A 24,298-nucleotide genomic window follows, 5' to 3' on the forward strand; every position below is an offset into this window, starting at 1 on the left:
TCAGTCAGGGCCTGCAGGGCACAACAGCACTAGCGGCCTTGAGTCTGGAGGAGCTGGGAAGCTGCAGGAGAATCCTGGGCAGAGGAGCAAGTCGATCTGAGTTACGCTCTAACCGGGCGACTCTGGCTGCTTTGCTAAAAACAGAGAGGGGAGGGGTGCAAAGTGGGGAGACCAGTGGGGAGGCCACTGCACTAGGACAGATGAGAGACAATGGGGCCCGGGCGGAGCAGTGACCATAGGGGGTGGGAAGTGACACGTGTGAGATAGCTCATTCCTATGGGAGGACAGAAAGGAACGATACCAGGATGGAGGAAGTGACCTCCTAGTGGAGACTTAACAGAGAAGTAGGAATCGTCCTGATACCAGGCCAGGGAACTCGGGTTCACAGCGGGAGGCAGGGCTCCTGGTGAGAAGTCAGGGACACACTGGGGTTCAGGACATGAATGAGTCCGCTGTTTCCTCCAGAGCATGACCTTCTGTTGAAACAAATGCTCGAAAATAACAAAAACCTGATGTCCTGATGAACTACAGGCTCCGCCCCCCCCCCCGCCCCCCACCGACTTCTCTGGGTTAGGGGGAAACCCAGCAACAAGATTTCACTTTTGTCTCTAAGGTAAGATATAAACTGGGTGCCTAGAGAAAAAGAACAGGTTTGTGGGTGGGCAGCCGTTTTTTAGATTCCTAGGCTTAAACTCTAGGAAGGGGTCCCTCAGTCAAGTCGCCTGAGACAAGCCAGCACCCCCACTCCTAGGAAAACGCCCAGGCGTCCTGAACTGGAATATAGTCGGAGGCTAGGGTCTCTCCTAAAAAGCTTCTGAGAGAAAATATTTTTAATCCACACACAACACAGGGCTGGCTCAGAGGTCTGTCTATTTGGTAACAAATGACCATGAAAAGGCTCCCCACTCACCTGGGAAGGAAGGTTCCCCGAGCCAGGTGAATGGAGAAAGTGTGGATTTTCTGTCCTGTGTAACTTGTACCTATTGGGACTGGGGAGATACTGGCCTGTCGGACAACGAGCAGGAGACAGTTTCATTGACAGGCAAACGTTCTGAGCCCACCTGCAAGGTGTTCCCTCATTTCTTACCCCCATTCTCTCTGCCAGGTGAACCGAGTGTGAGGAGGTGAGGCGTGTCTCTTCAGAGTTTGCGCTGCTCACGTGTTTGGGAAACACTGTTCAGTTTTAAAGTTTCGCCTCCATTTCTTCACTCTCTGCCCTCTTCCACTTATTTTCCCTGCGTATGTTTTTTTTGGCTGCAGGGAACTTTGAATCCCGACTTCAAAAGAAACCTGTAATGAAGCCTGGCTGATGTTGAACAGACCCGCCACTGCGGGGGCCCAGCCCAACCATTCCTAGGGCTCCGCACCACGGAGGGCGGGTGAGGGCGGGTGAGCGCCGCCAGCTAGTCCCCCGGGTCCAGGCCTGCGCAGCGTGGAGCTCTCCACCTGCTCCCCTCGGAGGAGGCGTGGGCAGCGGCCCTCCTGCCCCAGGGCAACGCGCCCTGCAGTGCGCAACTGCGGGGGCGCTGCTCTCTCCGTGCCCCTCCCCGCCCCCGCCTGGAGGACCCTTTTAGAGGAAAGTGGGCCATGTCCCAGCATGGCTATGTACAGCCGCCCACTGCCCTCAAATGCCCCAAGAGCAACACTCAGGGAAGGAGGCAAAGATGAGACAGTGAGTCACCCGCACACAGCGACCTTAGCCCACCACAGGCCTCTGAAAACAAGTGGAGGGCACCCCCTCGTCTGCCTCACAGCATGGCCTGACACTCAGTGATGGACGGCTGCTAAAACAGCGCTCAGCCCTCTCAGTGTTTGTTTTTATTTGGTGACTTTCCCTGCATGATAATATTATGAAACCTGACACACAGAAACCAAAACAGAGAGGCAAACCTGCTGTTCCAGTTCCGCTGGGTACTCAGCTCCACTCTGATGGGAAAAGAGAGGAAGAACAAGGGAGAGAAAGTCGGTTCAGCAGCAAAGAAGCCTTTGTCTCTGAGACATCATTTTAGAAAGAAAAATAACAGGAACAATTCATGACCAAAAGAAGATGAAGTCTCCAAGGATCAGGGGAGGCGAGTTTCCCCAAGGGCAGAGAGAGTCCCTTGGCTTCGCTTCCTAGGATGTGTCACAGGAGTGACCAATGACATTTGTGACTGTCCTGAGGTGGACTCTCAGCCCCCTTCCTTCCTCGGCCCTTGCAGACCCTCTCTAAGGGCAGCTACTACAGAGAAATAGACATCTGGCCTATGTAGCCTTCCCTACCCACAGCCAAGTTCCTCTATCTCAGTAATACTGTTCAACTGGCTGGGTAACATATCTATAATTCATACCTCCTCTCGACCAGGCCCAAGTCTGATAAATACTCTCCCTTTGATAGGCCCATCTGGGATACAGATGTTTGATGCTGGATTCTTCAGGCTCTCTCCTCTGAGCCTTTGGGAGAGGAGCTTCTTCGGGCTAGATTTCTGGTTTCTGGCCGTGCTGGGAAAGGGGGAACGTTGAGTAGGCTTTGAGAAATGAGGCGGATTATTCATACACCAATTGTGGCAGCTGCATGTTAGTGACTTATCTGTAGGTGCGTCCTCCACTTCCCAACCACCCCCAACCAAACTGTGAGCTCCTGAATGGAAGGACTCTGTGCCTGGCACACTTGGTTTTCTCAATAAATATCTGGCAAACATTTGCTGAGGCTGGATTCCCTTCAGAGTCTCAGTATAATGGAATTGTGAGCTTCAGTTCTGTGATAACAGGGATGCTGTACATGGGCAACTTAGTTCAGAGGCACCAATGACTCCGCCAAATCACAAGCCCTCACCGAATTCTAGATCCATGTCTCCATGAATGCAAAGCCCTTTCCAACAGTCCAAGCTGTGGCTCAGAAAGGCAGTCTACACTCCATATTCAGCTTTTAGTGCCCCAGCCTGGATATTTAAACCTGGGGAATTTACATAAAATAACTAAACCCCTCCACTAGTTGTTAGCACCTATTCTTCATATATTTTTTTAATTTCCTTCTGTTTAGTTTACTGTATCTGGCACAACATGGGAATAGTTTTTCAAAATATGGTTCTTGCCAATAAGAGTTATGAAAAATGCTTACTGTTTTTAATAACAAAATTCAACACAAGAACTACAAGGCAGAGGGTGAGGGAGGAAAAAAAAATCCTTAATGAAATAAGTATAAAGGACTTAGGAGAGAGAAAACTCCTCTCCTCTATGTCCTGCCTTCAGATTTCTTCCTCCAGAAACGGAAATTCAGAGATAATGATCCTTTTTAGTTTGTCATAAATATAAGTGTGAAATGGTGCTTCTTACACTGAACATGCATTAGATACTTGAGGAAATCTTCAAGCAAAAAAGACAAACAGGAATCGGGGGGGAAGGGTTGTCTACAGATCAACCTGGTATAGTGTACCTAAAAAATCAGAATGGATCTCACTTTTAGCATCAAAAAAGGCTGCATCCTTAAAATAAAAATGGATTACTACAGTAAGTCAAAGAATAGAAAGGTCTTAAAAATATGATTGCAGAAATAAAAACAATTCAATAAAAGAGGTGGAGGATAAACTCAAGAAACTCTCCAAAAAAAAAAAAAAAATAGAACAAAATAACAAGATAGACCATATGAGAGGGGAGAAAAAAATCCAAACCCAGAATAAATTCAGGAGATCCAACCTGAGGAGATTCAGGGTAGAAAAGAGAACAGAAGAAAACTGACTTTTTTAAAATCTAAGTATAGATTTAATAGAACTTGCCAGAGGTGAAGGATATGAGTGTTGAAACTGAGTGCTCAATGAAAGAAGAATAAAAGTCCAATGCTAAAAAAAAAGTCCAATGCTAAAAAAAAATATATTATAATATCCCCAAAATAACAAGGCTAAGGATAAGATTCTAAACAGTTTTTAAAAGAAAAAACATTCTACCTCTAAAAAGACTCACAATTATCAGAATGAAAGCTAGAGGCAATTAATAAATTTAAAAGTTTGAAAGGTGTTTTACCCCAAAATTTTACATAAAGACAAACTATCAGTATTGTGTAAAGGCAAGATTAAAAACATTTTGCAAAATCCATTTTCAAAGAAAAATTACCTAAAACATCCTTTCTTAGAAAGTTACTTAAGGATGTTTTCCAGAGAAATACGTAGTAAATTAAGAGATACTCATGCAATTCAGGACACAGTGGTTCTAATCCAAAAAAAAAAAAGCAGGAAAGAGAAGTTCCAGGATGACAACTGTGTAGCAGATCTAAAGATTGAAAGTGGAGAGAAAAATAGAATGAACTAGGAGGGAGATGTGAAAAGTGTAAAGGAAAAAAAGACATTCTATTTCTATAGATTAGCTGCTATGCTATAACATGCAAAAACAATTGAGGATATCAAAAAAGAATGAAGGAAGGAAGAAGGGAAGGGGTAAAAAGAGGGAGGGAGGGAGGGAGGGAAGGAGGGAACAGAGACTCAGGGAGTAGAGGGAGGGTGGGAAGAAACTATTCCAGGAAAAAACAGACAATAACAGAATAATACTTTGTTCTTCAACATCAACAAAGAATATTTCATAGTCGTGATATTGTAAATATAACGGATTCAACTAAAAAGAGTAAAATAACTGTTGAATGCTATTTTCAACAGGAGGAGAGAAGGAGGAAACAATGAAAGAGTCTCATCTTTATCATAAATAAGAGCAAGCCAATGCATAATGTTTAAAATTGATGAATCAAGAAATATATTTGGAGATATGGAGGTAATTACCAGCAGAGACAGGTAAAAGAATTATATATGGGAGCAAGGCTAGAGAGTGGAGAAGGATGGGGGAAGAGTTAAGCAGGGGACTATGATTCTTCTTTACACCTTTTGATACAATTTGGCATTTTAACCATGAGCATTTATTACTTTGATTTAAATATTTTGAATTATCAAAAATATAAATAGTTCCTTTTATTCCACACAGCAAGTTTGGCATGTCAGGATAAGGTTTGAGACACTTGCGGGTCCACAGACAGGAAAGGATGAGTTACTATGCCAACGGTGGCAGCAAGCCAAGCAGGTGATAGATACCCAGGTATGACGGTCACGGACAGCAGGGATTCAGAGGACAAAGGCTCATACCAAGGAGAGTGAGGCTGGGTACCATGGAAGCCAGCTCTCTCAGGCAAGGCAGCAGGCTGTTGTCAGCAACCAGCAGACAAACAAGAACAAGCCAGATTTCCCCATCTTTTTGGAAATTCTAAGAGCTGGCAACCACTCTTACTAGTAAGGTTTAGCTTCTGCTTAAGGTTATCAAAATCTAAAAACCAAACCCAAACAGAATCTTTCTTATGTGAATATTTCTGGTAATATGATCAGTTCCCTGCACATTGCTATGTAAACAAAGGCTTCCCATCTGTCAGCTCTAATAACGATAATAATAACTAATGTTAGTTTGGGACTATTTTTGTACATTGAAAGCTTTGGAGTTACCAAGCACTTTTCTGCACATCAGTTCACCTGATTCACAGAACCACCCCAGGGCACAGGTAGTGCAAACACTACTGCAATCACCGCCCTTTACACACTTGTACAACAGCTAATGAAGCCATGAGGCCTTGAATTCAGCTGTGTCCCGATTCCAAATCTTACACTCCATCCTTAACGCCACATGCCTGAACTACAGGCGAACCTATTAACTGGTGTTAGCTGACTGCCCACATATAAGGACACCGTGAATTACCGTACAAATTGTGGCCAACACACACACAGGCAGCCATCTCAGCATCCAGGGGGAGCTGACATCCAGTCCTCCCACCTCCCACCAACTCTGCAGCTCAGGTGTGAGCCTTTTTATAATTTGTACAAAGGTACCAGTTACGCAACAGGGAAGCCTTGCCCACACATACAAATTCACAAGTTTACCCCCTGCTTCTCTCCTCTCTTGTCTTCCTCTAACACTCCCCAACCCTTGCTTGGGCTGACAAATGGAAATCCTCTCAGTGGCTTCTGCCTCAGGATGACAGACACAACAGATCCACCCATTTATCACGATAAACAGGAGACAAACAAGTAGGCATGTCTGCAGCTGTTCTAGGTCCCGGAAGCATGAGGGTTAACCAGGGCCCTGATTTTGTAGAGCTGGGGAAAGGCAAATAAATGAATGCACAAGAAAAACATCAGGAGTGACAAGGATAATACAGAGAATTAAAATTAACTGATGTAATAAAGACTGATCAGCTGATCTCCTGGTCATCTCTGTGTCCCTAATTACATGGCACAACACCTAGTACTTCACAAAAGGACAATAACATCTGGCAGGCGGATGCGTGTTTTATTTGGGGGGTGTGCAAACCCTCTTTTGGTCCCTGGAAGCCAAAGGGATAAAATGAAGCTAGCAATGCCAACAGGACGCCCCATGCCCCGTTCCCTTACCTCCTGGGCGAGTCAGGGTCGAAGCAGGTCCTGTGCACGTCGGCCGCCGCGGGGTCACAACAGTCCCCGTCGTCAAAGTCGTTCAGCATGTTGTTGCACTCCACGTGGCAGAGCCCATCCCTGCGGTTCCAGGAGTAGCACCGGCCCTGCAGGCGGCAGTCGCCCCCATCGTAGCCCGTGAGCGGGTGCTCACACTCGGGGTCACAGTGGTCGTTGCCGACCTTGCTGGGCTCACAGTTGACGAGCACAGCGCGGTGGCGCAGGGTGGAGTTGTGGACCTGGTGGACACTCAGCTGCCAGGTGATGTTGTAGCGGCCGAAGGCCTCGCGGAGCGCCTCGTGTTGCCGGCGGATCTGCTCGTCGCTCACGGTGGGGTTCAGGCCCTCGTCGTCACAGATGTTCACCACCTGGTAACGGATCACCTTCTCTCCCCGTAAGGGCCAGTGAACATTGTATTGGGAGATCAGTTCTACATTGTCACACGCTGTCTGTCCACAGGGTGGGGGCTGCAGAGGTGACAGAATCTCGGGCTCTGGCTCAAAGCCCCGGAGAACCTCAAGCCGCGGGTACTTGTCATCTCTAAAGGGGACCCACTGTTCTTCCAGGGGCTCAAAACTGGCTGTCAGCATCAGGGTGGTCAACTCGTCCACCCCACTTGGATGCTGAGGACTGTGCTGGAGGTGGCTCTGTGAGAGGGCCATTGACCACAAGACCAGTGTGCCCAGGTGTCCACGGAAATAATGCCCTTTCTCGGAGCCGTCTCCCCCCAGGAGCAAAGAACGGCATGACGTCATGAACAGGCTGTTCAGGGGGCCGGACTGGTCTGGGCTGCTAGCCACCCGCGTGCCATCCACATACAGGGCCATCCGCCGTCCGTCATAAGTGGCTGCCACGTGCGTCCACGTGCCTGGTTGGTAGCGACTGTGGCCAATCACCGTGGTAGCCCTCTTCACGCGGTCGGTGCGGAGGGAGAAGAAGAAGCGAGCATCTCGCCTTCCCGCGTCCTTCCCTGGGCGGATCCCCAGGGCCCAGCCCTTGTCACTGGCTGTGTGGGAGCAGTTATCAAACACACCTGGGAAAGAAGGGCGAGCCGAGGGGGAAGTGCCAGACACAGAGGGGGTGGAGAAAGGGAGAAGAAAACCAATGTGAATAGCAGGAAGGCAGGTTTTTAATGGGAAAAAAACTAAGTGATACAGGTCCCCCACCTGAGGTGCCTATCCAGTACCCCTTATCAAGCTTCTCTGGTGACCTCTGTCCCTAAAAGGAATCTGACTTGACATTCCATCACATCTAACTCATTTTGGTATTTTTATACAAGTGTTACTTATGCTGACATGGAGTCCAAGCCTTCTCTTCCTGACCCTTGTCCTCCTTCTGACCCTTGTCCCCTTCCTTGTCCTCAAAGCCACAAGGACAGTCATAGAGTCAGAGTTTTTAACAAAAAAACAATAATCTCCTGTCCTCTCGAAAAGTAATTTTCTCTACTGAGTGCTGAAATGATGATTCTCCTGAGGAAACAAGGAGTTGGCGAATCAGAGGCCCCTCAGAGGGCATGAAACAGCCCAGATGCCAGTCCCAGCCCACTGTCCCTCCCATGTCTCTAAGGCCAAGGACACCCATGCACAGAGAACAGTGGTTCCCCAGAGCAGGCAAAACGGCATCACCCCATGGTTCTCGCCTGAGAGCTTAGTCAAGTCAGTTATAATAATGACTGTTTTGTAACCTCTGGTGTTCGCCACGGTGCAGGGCGCAACTTGCCCAGAGAGGTGGTGCTGCTCACTGCTCTCCACCTCAGCCCCTTGCGCAATGCGGGCACAAGACTTTTAGGTCCAAGGGAATAAACAAAGCAAGGCGGGCGCACCTGTAGGTAACTAGATCAGTAATAAGTTGGCAACAGGAAGGAGTAGTTTATGTGTCACACAACCACAGGTAAGAAGGGAATCCTGAGGGCAGCTCGGAGGCCTTTGATGTTTCCACCTTTGGTAGTGAGCCCACTGTCTCCTCTCAGGGATCTCTTCAGATGCACAGCCCCATTCCTCTCATCCGGAGGACGGGAATGGAGAACTATCTGATTCTCTTCTCCCTCACGATTGAATAACCCCTTCTGCAGTGAGGCTGGAACTGCCATCTGTGCTCAGACAAATCCAGACTTAGCCACAAAATGGAATCTATTACCAAGAAACTCCACACTCCATCCACCCCTCACCGGTGGGAAGGGAGACTCTTGCTTGGTCACTTAAAGGGCTATCATTCCACTGAACTGCAAAGTGTTTGCATTTCATCTCCATGTCACGCTCCTACCGGGAGGAGGAATACCATTTGGAATCAGTGATTTCAGTTCCTCCATTTGCTGACCTGCCAGCCATGGACACTCTTCTGCTCTTTGCCCTAGAGAAGTCTCGGGGGAAGTGAGAAACACAGAAGGTCACTTCAATATAATGTCAGAACTCAGGTCCAGAGAGACATAGGTAGGTGAACACACAGACCGATCTCAACCCACACACCAGAGAGCACTTCACGAGGAGATGAGACCCAAACCTACTCTTGAAGAGCATGTAAGAGTCGGCCAGGCAAAAGAATTACAGAAGATCATTCCTCACAGTGGGGACAGTGGAGCAAAGGTACCTGGGGCAGAAGAGTCCAGGGTCAGTCTTGTATAACAGAGAAGGGGACTTGGCCTGTATCATTTACGAAGTACGCAGAAATTTTTGTGTTGCCGCCAAACACCTCTGATATCCTGAGGGCACATGGAAGAACTGTAACACGAGACATCCACGGTTGTTGGCCTTGCCCTGCTCACCTGGTCCAACTGCGATTAAGACACCTGAGGAACTTCCAAAGCTTGCAGACAGACGGCCCAAGGGGACCCGCACACTGGTTCAGCAGATACTCCCAAAGCAACGCCCGCTACCAACTTCCATACTTGGTGCTGGGGGTTTCTAAAGTGATTCAATGTTTGTTTGACATCACGGAAAGCTCAGTGCAGTGCAGACGATAATGCTTAGTAACTACCTACAATAAAATAAGCTGGCTGTCGAAAGTGTAAGTAGCTATGAGCCTCTCTATTAAAATGTGAACATGATATGGCAGGAATTCTCCCTGAAGTGACTAAATGTCAACGGTCTAACACTGACCTGTCCCATTAATGATTTGATTCCTAGACAACATCCGCCATCCAAATCTGCCCATGACACTAGGGCTACCTTGATCGCTAGTCACTATCTGGGAAGGTTAGGGGGACCTAAACCCAAATGTTCCAAGAGATAAGTTTAGACAATCCCAGATCAGAAGTTCTGCCAGGTCACTGAGAAACACTGGCTGTAATATATCTTACAACCTGTGTTTATATAAAATACCCACTTCAGCTGAACTTCTAAACTGGGACATGCTGTTCTTTTTATAAACATTTTTTCCTTCACTTTTTAGCATGCAATGATGTCTCCCCTGTATACAGCACTTGAGCTTCCCAGAGCAACCTTATACAAACTGTCCTTCAAGCAGTAAGCCATCCTCTGGGCTGGGCAAGGCCATCATCGCCAGCCTGGAAATACAGATGAGGATACCAAGGCTCTTAGAGGCCTGGTATCAGCCCAGGTGCAGAGAGGACCCCAGTGTCATAATGGGGAGCCCAGGAAAGTTGTCTTTGGTAGGAAAAACATAGTGCATGGTGGTTACAAGTAGGACTCGGCCAAAAGCCCCAGTCCCTAGTCTACCACTTACAGGCTGCATGACCTCGGGAAAATGCTCTCACCTTGCTGAGCCTCAATTTATGTATTTGCAGACTGCACCTGCAAAATGAAACTTGCCCATTGCTAGTCTGCCCTTCAGCATCCGTCAACCATGAGCTGAGATCACAGACCTACCTGGAGAAGTCACTGTGGAAGACCTTAGCACAGTGCCTAACTGACACAACATGACTAAGAAATGTTAACTATGATGGTGAGAAGGCATTCGATAATGACCAGCAAAGGGAAAAGCAAATGAGATGTAAAACCAGGGTTTTTCTGGTTTATGCTGGACTAGTTCTCTGAAGAAAAGTAAATTAGTCCTGATTTGCAGCATTTGCCAATTTCTATGGTATGAATCTTCCCCCCATGGTCAACTGTAAGACACCAACATGACGCCGCTGACAAGGGGTCTGGAGGGGAGGTGTGTCATGGGCCCTGGCAAGCCAGTCTGAGCCAGTTCCAGCACCGTGAAGACTCACAAGGAAAGCAGCTGCAGGCGACTCCTCCCTCTGACTGCTGAAGTGCTTGCGGCTGCTTTGCTGGGGATCTGATTTCCTATAATTTCAAAGAAGTGAATATGACTTCATAACTTACTATAAAGCTACAATAATCAAGATAGTATAGTACTAGTGAAAAAACTGACAAATAGGTCATTGAAACAGAATAGAGAGCCCAGAAATAGACCCTTATAAATATAGTCCACAGGTCTTTGACCAGGAGCAAAGGCAATATAGTAAAGCAAAGACAGCCTCTTCAACAAATGGTGCTGGAGCAACTGAACAGTAAGAAAAGAAAAGAAAAAAGGAAAGGAAAGGAAAGGGAAAGGAAGGCAAAGGAAAGGAAGGGAAAGGAAAGGAAGGGAAAAGAAAGGAAGGGAAAGGAAAGGAAAGAAAGAAGGAAGGAAGGAAGGAAGGAAGGAAGGAAGGAAGGAAGGAAGGAAGGAAGGAAGGAAGGAAGGAAGGAAGAATCTAGACACAGGTTTTATATGAGGCCTGTTTGGAAAAAGTCCAGCCACTTGGGCGACACTGATATAACCTGGCAGCCAAGGAGAGTGAACTGGAATGCACATGTATGAACAATGATGAATGACTTCACTGTACTAGTCAGTGGGGGCAACAGACACCATTGAGTGAGCATATGAACTGTGTGGCCATCACATTCACACTGACTGAGCAAGTAGAGCAATGAATCTGCATCAAATTCTGTGTTAGGATTGAACATTCCTCCATGGAAACTATTCATACGATTCAGAAGGCCACATCCATGGGCAACTGGTGATTGGCAGCTTCATCACAACAATGTGCCTGGTCATGTATGTCTCAGGGAGATTTTTGGTGAAACATCAAATCACCCAGGTGACTCAGCCCACCTACAGCCCAGATTTGGTGCCCTGTAAATTCTGGCTTTTCCCCAAACTAAAATCACCTTTTAAAGGGAAGAGATTTCAGACCACTAATGAGATTCAGGGAAATACAGAGGGGTAGCTGATGGTGATTGGGAGAACAGTCTGAGGTCCCAAGGTGCCTACTCTGAAGGGCACTAAGGAGTCACTGTCCTATGTACAATGTCTCCTGTATCTTCTATCTTCTTCAATAAATGTCTCTATTTTTCATATTACATGGCTGGATATCTCCTGGACAGACCTCCTATGTCTTACCAGCATTAGCTCCAAATGGATCATTGACCTCAATGTGAAATGAAAAACTACAAAACTCCTAGAAGACAACATAAGAGCTTCGATGTGGTGATTCTTGCTTAGACAGAACAGCAAGGCACAATCTATAAAAGAAAGAATTTATTAGCTGGACTTCATTAAAATTAAAAAGTGTTCTGCTAAAGACAGTATCAAGAGAACCAGAAGATAAGCTACAGACTGGGAGAAGATACTTGCACAAGACACATCTGATAGAGGACTGTTATCCAAAACATACAAAGAACTTTAAAAACTTGACAATCAGAAAACAAACAACCCAGCTTTAAAGTAGGCTGAAGACTGTATTTCACCAAAGAAGATATACAAGTGGCCAACTGGCATATGAAAAGATGCTCCACATCAAATGTCATCAGGGAAATACAAGTTAAAACAAGATACCACTACACACCTGTTAGAATGGTCAAAATCTAGGACAGTAATAACACCAGATGATGGATGGTATGGATGTGAAGCTACAGGAACTCTCTTTCACTGCGGGTGGGAATGCAAACTAGTCCAGTCACTTTGGAAGACAGTTCGGCAGTTTCCTAAAAAACTAAACCTCCTCTTACCAAGTGATCCAGCAATCATACTCCTCAGTATTTATCCAAAGGAGGTAAAAACTCTATCCATGCACAAAAAAAAAAAAACCAAAACAACAAAAAAACAAAAACCTGCCCACACCCATTTGTAGCAGTCCATTCAGTTGCCAGATCTTGAAAGCCACCAGGATGTCCTTAAGTAGAGGGTGGTGGGTAAATTGACTGAGGTCCCTCCAGGCAATGGAGAATTACTCGGTATTAAGATAAATGAGCTATCGAGCCATGAAAAGATGTGGAAGAAATATAAATGCGTATCACTAAGTGAAAGAAGCCAATCTGAAAAGACTATATGTACTGTGTGACTCCAACTAGATGGGATTCTAAAAGGCAAAAGTACAAAGACAATAAAAAGATCAGTGGTTGCCAGGGGGTGGGGAGAAAGACAAATAGGCAGAGCACAGAGCATTTTTAGGGCAGTGGAAATAATCTGTGTGATATTATAATGACAGAAATATGTCATTATACTTTTGTCCAAACCCACAGAATGCACACCACCAAGAGTGGACCCTCAAGTAAACTATGACCTTTGTTGGGTGATTTTGATGTGTTAGTGTAGTTCCACCCTTGGTTGAAACAAGCCATACCATTCTGGTGAGTGATCTTGATTACAGGGGAGGCCATGCATATGTGGGGACAGGGAGTATATGGGAAATCTCTGTACCTTTCTCTCAATTTTAGCATATAGCTAAAATTGCTCTAAACTAAAAATAAAGTCTGGCTTTTTTAAGTGGGGAAAGGTAAATGTTGCCTCCAATCTGGGTCTTGAGCCTTAAAGTATCTTCCCAAGTGCCCAGCAGCCAACTGTATCTGCAAAATAAAATCTTCATCCCAGATCTAAGCTTTAGCATCATCCTTCAGCTGCAACTGGGGATCAGAGAGCAGCCTGGATGCTCTTCCACACACATTCAGGAGGGTCCCCCAGTCCTGCCCCCTTCACTCCATCAAGCGGAGCAATATGAACTTTGACTCAAAAGAAAAAGTGCCAGGTCCCCATATTTAGGAGATTTCTCCTTCTCCATCTAGCAGAGTAAAGCTGACAAAACCAATGGAGTCTAAGCCAACACACTATCTGTAGTCAAACTCAGCTGATGCAACTGAGATTTTATAACTTTGGATGTACGTGTGAGACACATTCTTGGGAGGAACAGAGGGACCAGATCATCAATATGATTTATGAAATCACTCAACACCAAACTGAACTATGATAGCCCGTGGGTTAGAAGAAATCAGATCGGATGATGTAACTCGAAAAATGGTGGTGGTACTGAAGCCAAACATTTGGACCGTGTCATCTTCAAACTTCAAGAATCATTCTTTTAGCTCTTGCTTGGAACTGGCTTCCATTATGCATCAATGTTTACTGAATTTAAAATTGTTCTAACACCTTCCCTCATAGCGAACCTAAGCTTGGAGAGCAAGGGCACTAAATGGAGGACGCATATCTCGTTCACTGTATTCCCGATCTCAACTCCAAAATGCATACTTCGAGGCCTGGGTGTCTTCCCGGGGTTACATTCCCACGTGAGTCTTCAGGAAAGATCATGCGGAGACAGTTCTCTACTATGACCGATTGCCAGCATTCGGAATTAATAGTTAATTTCCCTCGAGGAGAAAAGTCTTCCCGCAGGCTGGACCGCAGTCCCCCTGAGCAGCCAGGAAAAACCCTAATAATGGTAAACATCACAGCTACAGCGTCCCCAGCTGTCGGCCGGGGCGCTGTTTCGGTGTGGCCCCTGGAGAAGAGGAGTCCTGCTCCTTGCCACTCCGTGGGCTCTTTCTTTGCACTTGGGAGGCCTGCTGCCTATGCAAAGAAGAAATACAAAGACAAACTATTTTTGATTAAATATCTTCTACGCTCCGGACACTGGACAAGTGTCGCCCCTGTGAAGTCCTCCCACAAATGTGTCAGCTGAGTTTGATATTCTCACTCACAGCCCGAAACACTGCGGGTCACAGAAGTTCAGTAATTTATCCACAGTCCTACGTCTACAAAAAGCCAGAAATGGACCAGAATGAGTTCTGCTCAAAGAGCCCCTGTTCTTTCCACGGCATGAAAATACTTCAAGCACAGGAACGTAAGTTGTCAGTTGTTTTGGGGCAAGAACAGCGAGGGCCAATGAGCGTGGCATTGATGAATTTGCAGACCAGTCCTGGAAGGCGAACGGCCCGACTCTCGGGATAACATGCAGGCTAACAGCCCCACCTGGAAGTTCGGAGAGAAGGCGCCGGCGAGCACAGCGGTTGAGATTTCCAGGGTGGCCCGCTCCCAAACCAACAGGCTGCCTCCTGAACATTCGGTAAAATTTCTGGGTGACCCTGCAGGGTTTTCTGTGACATGTAACACTCAGTCACCAATTCTGGAGGACCCCAAGGCAAAGGGGGACTCTGAGCCCACAGCCAGGGCCATGGCCGAAAGTGGGAGGGAAGCTAAGGGGAGGAGCACACGCTGGAAACCTGCCTTCCAGCCGGAGGCATCCCTCCCCGGGCGCTTCTGCCCCGGTGCCTCACTGGCCCGCACCGGCGGAGGATGGCTGTGCGGTGGAGGAGGAGGATGCCACAGACAGGAAGGCACGGGCCCACGCGGGAGCTGCTCCCACCTCCCAGCAGGCCCCACTGAACCACTCTGACCGATGGCCCCCTTCTCCTCCCTACTGGAAGCTTCTGTCAGTAGGTCCTGACAGGGTGGAGCCCCCTGGCCACAAGACCACCCAGGGAATCAGGCTTCAACGGTGCTCCTGGCGCCACACTGGCGAGAGAGGTTTGTTCGCCCCAGTAGTTACATAAGTCAGTATAAAGTGAGAAAGCGAAAAAAGAACCCCCTGAGAAACTGTCAGGAATCAACCTGTCCTTGGCATTCTTATTTTACAGTAATAACAAAAGAGGAGAAAGAACCCTCTCATACTCTTTTCTTCCTCAAAGCAGAGGAGCATCTGTGTTTCAGGAACATTATGTGAACTTATTTCAGAATGATGAAATAAAGGGAAAAGACCAAAAAATTGTCCCTGCCAGAGAGGCTACGGAGGCCCAACACCGAGAAAGACCCAGCGAGACGTCTTCTCCCCAGGTGCACCTCCCCGGTCAAAGCCCTGCCCCAGAGCCCGCACAGCACTTTCCCAACGCCAGGGCTCCTCGCAGTCTCAGCCTGTAAAACCTGCCAGTTGCCCCCTTTGTCTGAACTACCTCTCGTCAATGGGTTTGACGTTCGAAAGTCAGCCGAAGTGTCACCCCGTCCTTGCAGCCTCTCCGGACAGCCCTAGAAGCGGCCTTTGCAGTGCGAGCGGAGCCTCGGAGCCTCGCAGCCCGGCCGGCCCCACAGTTTGGACAAAGGCCTGCCTTAGGCAGCTGTGCATGTCCCACACTGTCAAGTGCCGGCCAGGTTCTAGCTCCTGCCTCGCGCCCACTCTGCTCCTGACATCAGACGGAGCCTTGAGGCTTCTGAGCCCCAGAAGGAGCACCTCCCACCAGTCTCGGGGGAGCCCCAACAGCCCAGCAACTGCATCTGGCCTGGAGGAGTGGTGCGGGCGGACCGAGTGCCCTCTCCACGGAGCAGCCACAGGCGCTTTGGCTTTCCCATGACATAAGATGGGCTCTTTCCCAGCCGCCACCTAATGAGTGGCTTCCTTCCGGACCCTACACACTGGGGTTACAGCACATGTGGTAAGACTTACTGAGCACCTTCCTCAGGCAAAGCGCCGTTCTGGAGGGACCATGGCAGGGTCCCACACAGGCGACCATTTAACAACCAGACAAGGTGGCAGAAATAAACCCAAGGTCTGGACAGAAATGCTGCCGGGGACATAGACCCAGCCACGGGACCTCACTTCCAGGAAACCACCACCCCCGCCCCCGCCACCGAGCTTGCTGGACCTCCGGGAGGATGAGCGCTGGGCGTGAGAGTCCCTGCGTCTCCAAGAACGCCACGACTTCCAGGAAGGTGAGGTCCTCTTCGGCAAAACAGAGGAGTCACGCACAGTGTCATCAGCTCGGGTAACCGAAAAAACATGCTGTGTGGTGGAAGTTTGTTTTTAGGAAGAAAATGAGCTAAGAACAGGGCCAGGTTAGGTCATGACCATAAATCAACCTGCTACAAGGCAAGGTCCGTTCCCAGGATGTTACGCTTGGGGCCTCCCCACGCGGTGGGTCTGCTGCCTTCGGCAGAACTACTTCCCAAACACCCCGCCCCCTGCAGAGAGCATGGGGGGGGGGGGAGACAAGAGGAGGAGGAGCCGGGCCATCCACCAAAGCCCACAATTGGGCAGGGAGGAGGGCTGTGTCTGTGTCGGCAGGCAGAGCTGGGGAGCGTGAACAAGGCGGCCGGGGAGGTGTTTCCAGCTGTTCTAGATAACTCTCCTTCAAGACAGGAGTCAGCTCAGCCTTCTACCTGGGAGCCCGAGCTTTAACAACTGAGAGCAGCAGTGGGGAAGAGCTCCTGGGAGGCTTCACGAGCGTCTTCCCAGCACATTTCCCAACCTCTCCTCGTGGGTACCTGTCCTGGTCATCATGCTCCTGTCACGCAGGGATGACAGGAACCAGCGCGGAGATTTCCCTGGCTTTCCGTGGGCCACCCTGCCAAGAGTGGGGGTCAGCAAGGCGGGTGTGCAGGGGCAGAGGGGGCAGGGGAACTCAGAAGGGTGAGTCCTCAGCTCTGCCCCGGGCCCGGAATAAGTCGGGGGCAGCAGGAGCCTCGTCCCTGAGGAAGCTTCCTTGATCACGGCAGCAAAAAGCCACGTGGCTTTAGGCGTTCATCACCTGCTGCCCGGGGAGTTAACTGTTTTGTTTGTTTTGTTTTGTTTTTTGCTGAGAAAGTAATCCATAAAGGCCAGGAAAAAAATGGCCTGGATAGCCCACCTGGCACTCTAGTGTGCCTTCTAGAGACTGGACAATGCCCTCAGCAGCCTCGGGAGGATCTCCTGGGATAACCCTGCCCCATTCCCGGACTCTCCAAGACCTTGATCCAGACCCACAAGCGGCCAAGTGGAATCAGGCCAGCAGCCAGCTGCGAATGAAAAAGGTGGTTAATACTATTCTAGCTTACTGAGCAGACTGTGGAGTAAGATCCCTTAGGTCGATCAAACTTGATACCTCTGCCGCCTCGAGCAGCAACATTGCGATCCTCTTTATCGTACCTTCCTCATCTATGACATGGAGATAATAGTACCTGATGTGTAGGGTTTGGAGAAGATTAGATTAATTCACACATGTAAAAAAATAAAAATAAAAACAGTGCTGAGCACATACAAGCACCAGTACTGTTATTTATTGCTAGTACTGTCATCGTTTTGACATATATAGACCTTGTATCTTCAAGTGCATTCATTATAAGCTTCTTGAGAGCAGGTAAGCCTGTCTTACACTTTCCCCCGCTCCCGTTGTATCAAAGCCAATGTCTTGTGCATGGTTAGAATGGTAACTCACTAATTAATTAAATCCACAAGAAGCAGTTAGCAGGGCTGTCAGGAGCATCCTCCCAATTGTCAACAAATGACTGTCTAAAAACTCCATTCCCCCATCAAAGAAGACCCCCCACACACCACTTACTCTCCACAGTCCAGGCAGTTACTGACCACAAAGCCCCCTGTAGGAACATGCTGTTTTTCACCTCTCTCTACTAAGGATCTAGAAGAATCAAGGGCAGTTAGACTTCTATTGCCTCCCCACCAGTTCTGAGCAATTTCCCCTCGAGCTGTATTTTGTGCCCCATCTCTAGGAGGGAGCGAGGGAGGGACAGACAGAATGGAGGAAGGGACAAGAGAGGGAGGGAGTGCCCTAAGTAATTTTAAACATATGGATTTTTTTTTTTGGAGTGTCATCTCAACCATTTTTAATAACCTCTGAGAAGAAGCGATATGGAATCTCCAGAGCACTCAACAAGCTCTGTGAGTATCATGACGCTGGAATTCCACGAACAGCCCACCGATGCCCAGCGCATCAACAACTGGTCTTGCAGAGGGAGCGTCAGGTGGGAGAGGCGTGGGCTGGGATGCTGCCCCTCGGCAGAGGCGAAGACTGCCCGCAGCTCCTCTCTCAGCCTGGTCTCCCACCTTAAGGGAAATGGGGAAGCTTGTCCCTGGAATTCTAGCAACACAACAGGAAAGACAGAAATCCCCCCGCCAACCAAATGCAGAGGGTAGGTTGTGCAGGAGCCGGGAGACAGCATGAAGCCCCACACCTCAGACAGCCTGGAGCACTTCGAATATCATAATCTGGATAAGACACCTTGGTGCCCAGCATGGGCTGGGCCTGGGAGACAGAGTCGCCACGGCACCCCAGCAGGATGCCTGCCCCTCCCCCACAACCTCCCTCGCCTCTAGTGAGGTCCCTCTGCGAGCTTGTTTTTATACCTCCAGCTAAGCAACGCCGCCAACACCAATTTCCTGTTTTTTCCTTTCCTCCACCAAGCAAATAATTTTGAGATCCCTCTCAGAAGTTTTCCTTGGCACTTCCTTCACCAGGAACCATTCACAGAATCAATGCTGCCCTGAGGAGGGCTTGAACAGTGTCCACTGTCCCTTTCGTGAGGCAGAGGCATCGCAGGGGGCTTATTTAGGGAATGCGTGAACAGGGTCCTCTCACAAGGAAACAACCTCCCAACTGATCAGTCAGCTGAGGTTAGGCATTTGCATTTCAGGTTTTCTTAAAGTGAAACATCGTCCGACTTTCGCAGCATCAGTGTTCCTGCAACGCGTCTCCCTTTCACTCGGGGAGGATATTCTCCCTGTGTTTCCTTCATAACATCAGAACACTCTGCCCTTGGCCACGTGGTCACAAATAACCCAGGGGGATTCTGACTGCTTTCTAGGAAGCAAGTGATACCCAGCAACCACACAAACCTACGGAGTACGCCAAGAGAACCTAAAAGCCCAGTCCCTCTCCCCACCCGTTTGAAAGTCTGAGGAGAAGCCAGAGAACACAGGGCGTCTGTTCTCAACTTGAACCCAGGTGGGTCTTGCGGGCCCAGTGTTCAAAGGGGACCCTTAGAGCTGACCTCTGAGTGGCAACGACAAAGAACGAGGAAAATAGGTGATCTCATTAATGGACCCTTCAGGTCATGTGAGGACTGACGTCATCATTTTTTTTTTCTTTTCTTAATTTTTTTTCTTTTCTTATTGAAAATCTTTCTAAAAAGTTTTCTGCTGCCTTCCAGTAAGAGATTTCCATTAACCAACAGCAACCTGCAGTGATGAAGCAACACCAGACTGGGAACCAAGAAACCTGGGATGTGGTCCCAGCCCACTGCTGTGTGATGTCTAGGAAGCGCCTTTCCCACGCGGAGCCTCAGAGTCCCACCTGTGAAGGAGAGGCCGGGCTGCATCGTCACTGGGCCATGCTGCCCCCGGAGTCTGTGCCTGGAATCTCCAGGCTCATCCTGAGGAACCTGAAGGCCCTCGTCCTTAGACCGCTTTCTGCTGTGACACACCCCATGGCAGTGGCTGCAGAATGTGGAAAGGACTGATCTGAAGCCCCATTTCTGGGGACAGGTTTTATTTCCGCTAGATCCCCCTTTCGAATTCACCTTTAATTATGTGCCTCTATCTCCTAAAAAGGGGACTAACTAACCCCTTAGGGTGAGTTGAGGATACTGGTTAGCTGGGATCCAGGACACTGAGGTTTCACTACAAATAATTTAACATTCCATCGTGTCACATATCCATGCACAAGAGCTAAGGAAAGAGGATGTGCACGGACCGGAGGGGACAGGAGCGGGGGGACATGACAGCCTGGGCATCCTTGGCTGGCAGTGACTTGAAGGCAAGGCGCTGGGTCCTTTTTCTGCCACCACATAAGCATGGAAGAATGAAAACTGCAGCGAACACTGACTGAGCTCAGACCATTCGCCAGGTACAGCTCTCAGCATGTGACATCTGTGAATTCACTTAACCATCCCAACAATCCCATCAGACAGAAACGATCCTTACTCCAGTTTCGCAGGTGAGGAGACTTCCCCCTGCCATGTTCACACAGCTAGGAGAGGGCTTAAGCCCAGGACATCTGGCTCCAGATCCTGAATTCCTAGCCAGGACATTAAGAAAAGAAAATAAGATGAATAAAGAGAAAAAGGTAGAACATTTAAGGTGGGAGACAGCTTGTACGGAGGCCAGGAGCCAGTAATAGATGGGTCAGGTGGAGAGGAGAGAAAGACTTCCCTGACTCCATAACGTGGTTGACTCTGGGGAGTCAGGAGAGATCAAGTGCTAGGAGTAGAAAGGGACCAGATTATCTTCCATCCATTTATTTAACCCAAAGTGCCCACTCCAGTCCTGGCCCCACCCTGGGTGCTGGGGTAACACATAGATGACCGAGGTCCAGCTAAGCCCCCAGAAGCCTGCAGACAATCTAAAGTCCCCAACTTGAGTAACTTGAACTTGAACTCCAACCACCAACAACCAGAGAAAAGGAAGGCAACAGCCTAGTGGGAGGCGGGGCCGAGAAAACAGATGGTAACAGAAGAAGGGGGAAGAGGAGGACAAACAGTCGCCTTTCTCTCTCCTCCCCAGCTTTCTGCAGCCCAACATACGGCAAGCCTTTCCTAAGTTCCTGGACTTCGCTTCCCGCAGAGAACCAGAGTGGGCAGGGCCACCTCCTTGCGGCCGTCCTCTGCCATGACTGTTCCTGGACATGGTCAGGCCAATGACACCCTGCACTTTGTGTAAGGGCCCAGTAAGACTGCCACACCCGGGAGGGAATCGTGCCCAAGATTGCCTCCACTCTCAGGATGCGTGCCATGGGCCGGATTAGAAGGATATTCTATTGTGCAATGATTTCAAATAATTAATGTGCCCTGACACAAACAATGGCTAAAATAGATCTCTGCTATGGTTAATGTTTATTATTATTCTGAGTAAAATTGGAGTTTATTTCAAAAATAGTTCTTGAATACCTATTTTGTTTTCAATCAACATCTGTTGAGTAATTAAATTAGTAAGTGAGATTAAAAAAATAAATTGAGCTACCTACTGCCTGTAAATGTGTTATGTTAAAAGAATTCCATCCCCCCCCAAAAGAATTTGGTGATAAGACCAGAATTTGAGAAGAGCACAGAAAGCACCAAAGGACCAAAGACCTCTTCTTCAGACTGGCAAGGTGAACCTCCCCTAGGTACACTCTCCCCGCCCCGCCCCGCCCCACCCCGCCCCGCCCCCCTCCAGAAATAATGTGAACAGATGCACGAAACACAACAAAAGTTCTAGGGGGAGAACGAGAGGGAGTCAATACATACAAACCCGAAGCAAATACATTGAATAATTCCTGAAAGTTTAAAAACAATCACAGTCAAATCAGGTTGCAATTACATTCCCTTTTTCTAAGAGACTAGTTCCTGGTGGAGAGTAATCAACTATAGATAGACTTGGGGGTTTGAAGTGGAAAATAAGGGTAACCTTCCGGTTATTACTGAGTGACTCTCAAACCTCTTAGCCATCTTCCAATCCCTCAGGACTTAAAAGATTACCATGTCTCTGTGCCTATTTCCAAAGAGAATAATTCACTTCTGAGTTTGTCAGACTGCATTTTGCCCTTTGTTGTTTCTCTCATTCATTCATCTCTTATCGACTAGGCACTGGATGAGTTTTATCTGCAGACAGCGCACTGGGTGTTGTGGGTGCAGCAATGAACAAAGGCCAGCCCTGACCTCGAGCAGCGTCCAGCCCCATGTAACCTAGAAAAGAAAAGGCGTGGCAGCAGGGCCACATCTCTTTGGCCAACATCAGCCCCCAGCACTGCACCTGGCACACAGGAAGAGCTTAACAAGTAGAAAGCCAAACGGGAATGAGGGTAAGTGGATGTATGCACCTCACCAGGAGAACCATTGCAGAGCAAGGCCACCTCAGTGAGACCAGGGAGATTTCCTGGAAGAGGTGTCAACTAACTAGTATCCTAGGGAGAGACAACAGTAGGTTAAGTTGCGGGGAGTAGTTTCCTCTTAGGAGAAAAAAGAGCAAAAGGCAGCGGTCAGAGGCCAGGGAAGACAGAAACAACTGCTAGGCATTTGGTGTTGCCAGAAGTTAAATAAGCATGTGTCCACAAGCGCATGGGAGTGGGGTGTGAGTGTGTGTGAGCATGCAGGTACCGAGGTGCATGCATGTGCACATGTGTACATATGGGTGTCCACCCTGGAGGGCAGTGCCCATCCTGGGGGGTACGGAGGATCCCCTATGGCCTACTAAAGATGCGGAACTTTATCCTGAGCGCGCAGCGGGGCCATCCAAGGGGTTTTGGCAGGAAGGTGACCTGAGAATGTTGCCTTTGGTGCAGTCAGTTAGCTGAAGGACACAGTAGTCTCTCAAGTGAGAGACAACCAGGAGCAACATGGCCAAAGCTAAGGTAGTGGCTGTGGGAATGAGCAGGACAGGCCCAACAAAATATCGTCGAGGTAAACCAGACATGATTTGGGGATGGAGTACTGGTATTATATGTGACTTGAGGGGGTGGGCGCAAGCGGTATCTACATGGGACAAGAACCCCTGAGCCCCAGCCTGTGCAGGTGGAGGCCCTTGCTGAGATCGAGGGCACAGGAGAAGCAGGACTGAGATGAAAGGTTTTTTTGAGACAGAGTGGGGCCCTTTGCCGCTCTCTGCTCCTGTCTGAAAGCAAGAGGCAGCTCCGCATACCGGATAAGGGCACATACTCAAGAGAGAGAGTGCTCAGGTGCATGTCCTGACGCCGCAGCAACTCGCTGTGCGACCTTGCGCAGCACCCTGTTCCCCTCTGTGCTTCCGCTGCTCCGTCTCCTTCCGCCAGTTGTCTGTGAGTTCCCATTTGTGAAGTGACCACAGTCGTGCCTGGCACGGAGCAAGCACTACATGAGCACTGGTCTAGTAAAAATGTCTTCAATAATTTCTTGGAACGACTGAGCTTGCATTTACACGCCTCCCACTTCTGTGACTTCATCCTCCATTAGTTTCCTGTGTATGTGTGCGCTGTCTCTGCTCTGGATTACCAGTGCTTTACTGCGGAGCTCTGCGTTGCTCCTAACTGAAAAAAAGCCCCTCGGAGCCTTTGAACTGCTCTGAAGTCACTGATGAGTTCCTGACTGCTACACCCAATGGGCCCCCCTCAGGACTGCTGGGTGCAGGCTTGTTGGGTGCCCCTGTGCTACCTGACACTAATAACTCTGCCCTTTCCTCTTTTCTCCAAGTCTGCTGCCTCCTGGGCCTCCTTCTTGCTCTCCTCTCCCAGCCTCGAGGAATCCTCAGGCTCTCCAGGCAGCGCTGGCCCTCCCAGGGGCTGGCCTCTGATAGGCCATGGCCGGCTGCCTTCCAGGAGTCAGTGAGCACCATCCAGGTATAGCCCCTGCCTCGCTCATTCCTAATTCTCCAGCACAGGGTTAAATGTCTGACACCTCACCTGGGAGAATCTCAATAAATGTTGGCTGAATGAATGGATAGATGGACAGATGGGTGATCAAACAGAACCAAACTACTTTATGTCTTCCCTAACTGGCCCAGAATGTACAGCAATTATTTGTATAAAAGAGCAAATGCTGAGTCACCACCAGAATGAGGTTTCACCAACTGATCAACTTCTAAGTGCTATGACTTCCCTTCTGACCAGCGGCTGGACTTCTAATCCAGAAATGAGCCAGAATGACCAGCCATGGCATCCTAACTGGTTGCCGTGGCAATGCTTTGACTTCAAAAGGTTCTGAGATTTTGGGTTCCAGGGACCATACTACATTTTTGGGCAGAACCAGTCTTCTTTGCCACGCACTCTGACTCATAAAGAGACTGGGATGTTTCTGTATGACCACTATGCTTTATTTTCTGGATGTTCTGTTTTTGAAAAGATACAAAGCGCTAGATGGTTTTAAGGCAGGTGGTGAACACAAGAAGCAAAGGATGCTATTTTGTAGACACAAGCTTAACATAGAGGTATGCTTTCTGG

At 48.6% G+C, this 24,298-nt stretch overlaps 1 protein-coding gene across 1 annotated transcript in view; it reads right to left on the reverse strand.

The window, feature by feature from the left end:
- The window catches only part of PAPPA2 (pappalysin 2), a 201,459-nt gene that overhangs the window by 169,148 nt on the left and 8,013 nt on the right, over positions 1–24,298 (reverse strand). The window contains exon 2 of the mRNA XM_054587725.1: positions 6,396–7,467. Within this exon, the coding sequence (XP_054443700.1) occupies positions 6,396–7,467 (1,072 nt within the window). The remainder of the gene's footprint in view (positions 1–6,395; positions 7,468–24,298) is intronic.

This window comes from Pteronotus mesoamericanus, unplaced genomic scaffold (assembly GCF_021234165.1).
Source record: "Pteronotus mesoamericanus isolate MK-2021 breed Mesoamerican mustached bat unplaced genomic scaffold, CSHL_Meso_final scaffold_1186, whole genome shotgun sequence".
Lineage (NCBI taxonomy): Eukaryota > Metazoa > Chordata > Mammalia > Chiroptera > Mormoopidae > Pteronotus > Pteronotus mesoamericanus.